The sequence below is a fragment of the Mus caroli genome, chromosome 6, assembly GCF_900094665.2.
Source record: "Mus caroli chromosome 6, CAROLI_EIJ_v1.1, whole genome shotgun sequence".
In the NCBI taxonomy this organism is placed as follows: domain Eukaryota; kingdom Metazoa; phylum Chordata; class Mammalia; order Rodentia; family Muridae; genus Mus; species Mus caroli.
Window position 1 is genome coordinate 81511429 of NC_034575.1, and position 7939 is coordinate 81519367.

At 51.6% G+C, this 7939-nt stretch overlaps 1 protein-coding gene across 1 annotated transcript in view; it reads right to left on the bottom strand.

The window, feature by feature from the left end:
- Positions 1-4360, bottom strand: part of Rab11fip5 (RAB11 family interacting protein 5) — a gene marked incomplete at its 3' end in the record, with an annotated part of 38120 nt that extends 33760 nt beyond the window's left edge. Inside the window, exon 1 of the mRNA XM_021164093.2 lies at positions 3809-4360. Coding sequence (XP_021019752.1) covers positions 3809-4239 — 431 coding nt within the window. The remainder of the gene's footprint in view (positions 1-3808) is intronic.
- Between the last annotated feature and the right edge of the window lie 3579 nt (positions 4361-7939).

Here is a 7939-nt window from a genome sequence, read left to right on the forward strand (position 1 = left end):
GTGGCTTTTCCAGAGGACCAGCCCAATCTATTTCTGTACCATAGGCTTCAAGGCTGTGTGACCAGGTTGGGGAGAAGGAAACTGTGGGGCCCCACACAAGATGGAGCTATGTCCTCCCCTGCTCAAGTGCAGACCAACCAGCTCTCGGGGCCAAATGCGGGTCTCTCNGCCCAAAAAGTGTTGGGACAGACTCCCTAGCCTCTTACTCCAAAATTCTTGCTTTTTCTTCCATCTCCCAAATTATTCAGGGTCATCCCCTGTGGCACAGGCCATGTCCACGGCAGTAAGTCCAGAAGAGGCCAAGTGTCCCAATCTGACCCCTCAGGTAACGAAGACCTCTAACTGCCATGACCCCATCTAGGTCCTAGGAGCCAGGGTGACAAACCTGGCACCCACTGGGAGTTCCAGGATGGGGGTGTCGGGGGGCAGTGGTGGTACTAAGCTACACACCAACTGCCACACACCAACACTAGTGTCCTAGAGGCAGCTGTGTTCCAGAGGGAAGTTGCTCTAGCCAAGTGTCATGTGCACCATGTTGTTTGTGTTGAGAGCTTCCTCTCTGAGGGCTGGAAATGTAGTGCAGCAATAGTGTGTGCGTGCCTAACATGTGCTTGCCACGGAGGTCCATCCCTGGTACGGATTGGGTGGGGAGTGCAGAGTGTGGATTTATTTCCTCTTTGGATATTTCGAAAGCCTCCAGTAAAACCTCTCACCCTGAAGAGTACCTCACAGAGAAGTGACTTTCAGGGGTCTCTGGGGCAGCTGAAGTCTCAGCACAGAAGCNAGGTCCCACAGCAACTCACACCTAGCCTTGTAAAAGCAGCCATCTGTATTACGCCACGGCTTCACAGACGGCATCTTACTAATCTATACAGCCCACCTCTATCATTGTGACCCTTGCAGAGATGGGATGAAATCGTTAAGGAACCAGCATTGTGCCAGCATGGCTTCCTCCAGGGCATGGGCAGTGCCAAGCAAGCCAGGGAGAGCTGCAGAGCCATCAGGTGACCTGAGCCTGGCTTTCAGATCAGGGATGCCTCCCAGGTGCAGCTCAAGTTCTTGGGCCTCCCAAGGGCTGCAGAAGGTAGCTGGGCACCTGAGACTCCTCCTGTCACCAACCACAGATGTGAGGCTTCTCCAGACTTAAAGTTCTTCAGCAGGTTCTTCTCAGGTAGAGGACCTCTTCCAGAGGTGGGCTGCCACATGCTGCTACCATGTCCTTCAACCATCACAGCTCTTCACTAGCCCCCCCCCCCCCCATCCCCCTACACACACACAGAGCCTGGGAACTGCGCTAGATCTCCCTCTGTATTCTCATTTTATCTCCTACATCAACCCTGGGAAGGTATATGTTATCCCCATTTTAAAGACTAGTAAACAGAGACACTCAAGAGTTTACCTGCCTTGCCATAAAGCTGCACACGAGAGGGAAAAGGATCTGTGCCAAGCAACTCNGCAGCTTGCCCTTCCTAAGTCAGATCCTCTGGGTGACAGGGGCTCCACCTGCTCCCACTGTCCCTGCCTCCGAGAGTGAATGTGAATACAGTACTTTCCCACCAGATTCCAAAACTGAGGATATCACCCTCCATCTTCTCTGCCTCAGTGGCTCAGGCCAGGGTGATCCAGGAAACACCTCTAGGAGGGGCCATTAGAGCCTGAGGGCTGTGGAACGGAAATGGCGGCCTTGGTTCTCTGTCAGTGGGCATGCCGTGCGGTCCAGTGACTAGAGATCAGAGCGGGCCAACTGTGTGGACTTTCCCTCTGCCCACCCTAAGTGCCCCACTTCCTGCCCTCTCCAACTCTATAAATAATCCCGGGCAGGCAGGGAATCAGCAGAAAGGCAGCCAGGTGGGTGTGAAGTTGAAGCTGGTGGAAAAGATGACTTCTCAAAGTAAATTAAGGCTCCCGTTCAGATCAAGGGATAGCACGTCAGACTCTCCCGGGAGCACTGTTCTTGGCTGAAAACAGGCCCACCTGGACTTGCAGGCTGGGCCAGCTCCACTAAGAAAGATTCAAGGCCAAGGCCAAGAGGGAAGCAAGGACACGAGCAACAACAACAACAGAAGTCCAAGAAGCTTCTCCCTGNAAGCTGGTCTCCCCCCACCTGACCCTTTCAGTCCACCCGGCCCTAATGCTTANCCCATGTATAATGTACCAGAGTGGCTGAAGGGTGATGGGGCTGTGGCAATGGGGGAAGGAAAGAGCTAAGTGAGCAGAAGAGAGCATTCATCCACCCCACACCCTGGCCTGGACCAGGAAGGAGGGTGAGGACACAAAAGAGGGAGGAAAAAGAAGAAAACAAGGACCAAGTTATACCTCATGACTCCACACCCAGCAACTAAACAGCAAGTCATGAGGGAAGGAGAGAAGCCAGGGGAGGGAGGATGAAGTCAGGTCACAGCCCTGCCTGGAATGTGCCCAGGTCTATCCCACCCCAGCCACAGCAGGCCAGCCAGGAAAGCCCTTCCCTAGTCATGTTTTGGAAAAAAAAGAAAAAAATTGCTCAAGGTCAGATCCTTTTTTATTCAAAGCCTGCTTTCCTCTTCGTCTGCACCAGGCCGAAGGCTCATCCCTCTCCAGCAAGCCTTCCTTGACTTACTCAAAACCAGCAAACCTTACCTAGCAGTTCTCCTACGGAGGGACACCACTCTGCACCCATTCTCTGGGACCCCACCGAGGAGGCTTAGAAATTAACTGGCCCAAGCAAGCCACAGCAGGTGGCCAGCCCTGGGGACTGACTTCTACATAGTCCCTGGCCCAAACAGGAAAAGGTGATCCAAGTCTTAGGTCTTTTATTTGTTTATTTGGTTTGGTTTTCAAGGCAGGGTTTCTCTGTGTAGCTGGCCTGGAATACAGAAATACACACAGCTCTGTCTCTCAAATGATGGCGTTAAAGGTGTGTGCCACCACAGCAAAGACAAATCTTAGGTCTTGATCTTAACCCTACAAAGGACACACTCTGACAAAATAAATGTTTAACCTCCTACCCTTCCCAGGTTTTGGTGTCTCTGGCCTTTGAACCCAGCACTGGGGAGGCAGAGACAGTAGAATCTCTGAGTTCAAAGGCAGCCAGGTCTACATAGCATGTTCCAGGACAGACAGAGCTACATAGAAAGACCCTGTCTCGAAACAAACAAACAAANAAACAAAAAAACCAATAAGAACCTTTCCTATTCTTTCTAGAGAAAATAATCTGGAGAATTGGAGGGCATTATAGCCACTGTCCCACTGACCCAAGCTGATTCAAACATACCCTTCATTACTCCGAGGTGGGCCAATGCTCTCAGTCCTGGTACCCTAAGACAGAGTCACAGAGTATGTCTATACAGTGAGGGGTATCCCTGAACGTTCAAAGGCCAAGTGTCCTGTGTAACCCCTGGGAAGGCTGGGATGTCTCCCTTCAATCTTGCCTTGGAAGATAACACCTCACCTTCTGCTTCTACAAGATGAGACTTCCTCTCCACTACCTACAGGCTACACCTCTTTGAGGAAAAGAAGGCAGACCCTGAAGTCTTTACATTTCCCTTCTTGAATTCCCACAGCCTCAGAATCCCATTCCGAACTTTCCTTGGCCATGTACTGCCAACGCTTGGTCACTACAGCAACTCCATCAGGCCTTCCAGGCCCACCAGGCTGCTGGGGAGACAGTCTGGGGGAAATGGGGTAGGGCGGAGGGCTGAATGAGAAGTAACAACCAGAATACGGGTTTGTGTCCTTGAGTGGGAGGACCGGGTCCAGACGTCCCAACCAGCCCCGCCCGGTTAGGCCTTCAACCGTTTTGTCCCCGCTCCCAGCGCCCCAGACTCACTGCGTGTGCTGGGCGCGGCCTGCGCGGAAGACCTCGTCCAGAGCTACGGTTGCCCGGCCCAGAAACTTGTCCACGCCGATGAGTGAGCGATGCATGGTGGTGAGCACGAGCTCGCAGGCGGCGTTGGGGCCGGAGGCCCAGGGCGCAGGGCCCGCATCTGCCTCCTGTGCCCGCAGCAGGCCGTCCAGGGCTCCAGGCGGCAGCTCGAACGAACACTCTTCGCACCATTCCGGGCAGCCTTGCGTCTTCTCCACTACCGAGGTGCTGTACTTCTCTCGGCCCACCTGGATCACCGTGTACGCGTCGCTGGTGCTGCCGGCGCCCGAGCTCTTGCCCCTCAACCCGCTGGCCCGCAGCACGGTCACCTGGACGTGCGTGGGCAGCCAGCGGGAGGATCCGGCCGCCGGCTCAGGGTCCCGCACCAGGGCCATGGCGGACCCTGGGACAGAGTGACAGACGTGGCAGCCGCGGGATGCTGTCAGGAGCCGGCTCCCCCGCGCCGCCTGCAGCGCACCGACCGCCGCAGCTGCGGGCTGGCCTGGGCCGAGCGGGCCGCCGCCTCCCCGCCGCCCCGCCTCCCGGGCGGCCGGCCGCCCCGCGACGTCACGCCCCGCCCAGGCCCAGGCCAGGCCCCGCCCCCCAGTTCCACCAGCGTATAGCTGCCTAAGAGCTAAAGAAACCCAGAGAGGGGCGCGGCCTCTGCAAAGATGTGGGCGGGGCTTCCTCACTGGCCCAGCCCCTCTGGGGGAACCTCAAGCTCCCGCTGCTCTTCTAAAAGGTGACCGGTGCAGAAGGGCGCGGCCTCTGCATGTGTGGGGGAGAGGATTGAGATCTGGCCACGCCTTAATNACGACCGGATTCGCTTGTGCACAGTGCAGAACTGCACAGGAAGAAATGGAGGGGGCTACGGGCGAAGGCAGCTTGCAGCCTCTGCAGAGAGGTGGGCGTGGTTACCACCATGGCCCCGCCCCGTTTAGGCAGCGAGTCCAAACTAGAGAGCCAAACCTCTGCATTACTATCCACCGCTCTCTACCTGNACAGTGTCAGGGTTTCCTGCAAGCTCCTGTACTCCTGAAAGTCCTCGCTGCTTCGAAGATCCATTCCGCTCGGCGTGGATTTGAGGGTAGATAGATGCCTACTCTAGAGACTCCCTAAATCGCACATGCGCTCCCATTTTCAACTCTCTACATATATATGATGACCTAGAGCCTCCGCTGAGAAATCACTGGAGTGGGACTTAAAACAATCTTTTTCTGTTCTTTTTCTGCTTTGATTCCCCCCCCCTTAAAGCCCCCCTCCCTTTTTTTTGGGGGGGGGAAACGAAGTCTCTTCTGGCTCTCCTGGAACCTGCTATGTAGATTACGGCTTGAATTGTTAAATTCCTGCCTCCACTGAGTGCCGGGATTAAAGGTGTGCTCACTGGTTTTAAAACTTTTGTGTGGCCAGGTGTAGTAGTGCTCACCTTTAATCCCAGCACTTCCACTTGGGAGGCAGAGGGGGAAAGATCTTTTTTGAGTTTGAGGCCAGCCTGGTCTACATAGTGAGTTCCAGGCCAGCCAAAACATTATATACAAACAAGGCAAACAGGGCCTTGTTGGTAGTAGACAAGCATTCTACCACAGGACTAACCTTCCACCTCTAAATCCATTCATACTTGCCTACTGTGCGTTGTGTTCTGAGAACTGGCAGCACACTTGGTTCATATAAAGATAATGGTTAATAATTATGGATGCTGAATTTCAGCAAGAGTCGGCCAACAACTGACTCATGAGCTTTCTGTGCATGACCTCACTCATTCTTCAGAGCCACCCTGTATGTGAATTTGGTTTCCCAGAAGGCAGAATTATAGGTTAGATAAATTTACCTAAGATGCATAACAAAGAAGCCATTGTAGTGCAGCCTATAATCCCAGGATTCTGAAGACAAATTCAAGGCNAGCCTGGGCTATGTGGTGAGCCTTTACTTTTTTCTGTTAACTTTCAGAGCCTACCCTTATATTAGATTTTTTTTTCTTTTTTCATTTTTCAAGACAGAGCCTCTCTGTGTAACCTTGGATGTTGTGAAACTCTCTTTGTAGACCAGACTGGCCTTGAACTCACAGAGATCCACCTGCCTCTGCCTCCCAAGGGTTGGGATTAAAGCCATGCATCACCACTGCCTGGCTTAGAATATTTTTCAATAATGTATGCATATATACGCAGGACAAAAACAAAACAGTAGGCAACAAGGTGTCTTCATGGCCACTAAACCTGAGGACTTGAGTTCGATCCTCCTCAGGACTCACCTGACAGGAGAGAGCTAAGTCCAGCAAGTTGTTCTCAGACCTCCACAAGTACACCGCAGCACACTCTCTCCCACCAAATATAATAATAAAACTTTCAAAACATCGGAAGGGGAGAAGAAAGAGATTTCAAAAGTCCTCCTTTCCTAGATCCTGGGGTATATCTTTTACTTCATTCTGTCTATCTTTCTGTCTCTGTGGAGGGCAGAGGGTGTCAGAGAACAATCCTTGGGCCTCAGTTCTCACTGGATCACCTGAGGTCATTAGGCTCTGTGGCAGCAACCTGTGCTACCTACGGAGCTTTCCTACCTGATTATCCTTACTTTAAATTTTCTATTTGAGACAGGGTCTAACCATGTCACACTGGCTGGCCTCAAACTCACAAGAAGCATCGTCCTGCCTCTGCCTCCCAAGTGCTGATATTAAAGGTATTCTCCACTCTTCCAGGCCCTTTAGTAACTTAATTTTGAGACAGGGTCTATGTAGCACAGGCTGGCCTTGAAATCACCATAAACTGGCTTTGAATTCCTGAGCTCTCCTACCTTTCCCTTCAGAGTTCTGGGACTCTAGATCAGCACCACCACGCCTATCTTCAGTGTAGACATTCTTTTTTTTTGTTTTGTTTTGTTTTGGTTTGGTTTGGTTTGGTTTGGTTTTTCAAGACAGGGTTTCTCTGTGTAGCCCGGCTGTCCTGGAACTCACTCTGTAGACCAGGCTGGCCTCGAACTCAGAGATCCGCCTGCCTCTGCCTCCCAAGTGCTGGGATTAAAGGTGTGCACCACTAAGCCCAGCACGACATTCTTATTTTTGTTTCTTGCCAGCAACTCCAGTTGTATTCCAGAGAGAAGCCCCAGGGTCTCACTCTGGCTCGATAACTGAGCCACACACCTCCTAAAGCTATTGGTGTTTCCAAACCTTGGGGTTGACTCCACCTAGATGTATAAATTGCTTCTGTGGCTATATCTAAATTTGGTGCTGGCCATTATCTAGTGCCTTCCTGCTAAGGTAGATACAGACTTTGTCTGGCTCACACCCACTCTCCATCCTCGGTCTTATTAGTTCTACTACTGGCCTTCCTTTATTGGGAGGTTCATGGGGCTAGCCTTTCTTTCTTATGTAGTGCCCAAATCTCTACTTACCAGGCCACATCCTCCNCTGGGAACTCAAAAGGGAGAAGTCTGCATACCAGACTAAGGAGACCCTTGAGCACGCTCCACCACAGCCCATCTGGTCAGTCTCCCACAGCAGGGTGTGCGATCTCCATCACATTTTAGATAGAGTCTCTTTGTTGTTTTCTCCTAGACTGACTATACCAAGAATGCTGGCCCTCGAGCTTCCCAGAATTCTTTCTCCACCTTTCATCTGGAAGTAAGAACACTGGGAGTACAAATATGTGCTTTGTACCACACCCGGCTTTATGTGGGGTGTGGGATTCAAACTCAGGGTCATCTCCACTTGTTGGCAATGAGGTAGAGCTTTGTGTCACAACTAAGGCTCTAGATTCCATCTCTAACACCACATAAGCTAGGTGTGGGAGAACACGCCTTTATTCCTGGCACTTCAGAGATAGGAGACGGAGGATTACAAGAGGTTATCCTTGGCTACACACTGAATGTAAGTCCAACCTAAGGTACATGAGACCTTGTCTCCAAAAAAAAAAAAAAAATTGTTATTTGAAAAATACAGAAAAGAAAATAGAAAAAGCACCAGCCAGAAATCAACACTACTAGCAATTTGCCTTTCTAATCTTTACACTATATCTGCATATAATTTGAGGGCCCTAGAGAGTAAAGGTTAAACCTGAGGGGTTTGGACTCTACTGTTTACGATCTGTGTTAGCTCCTTTGCCC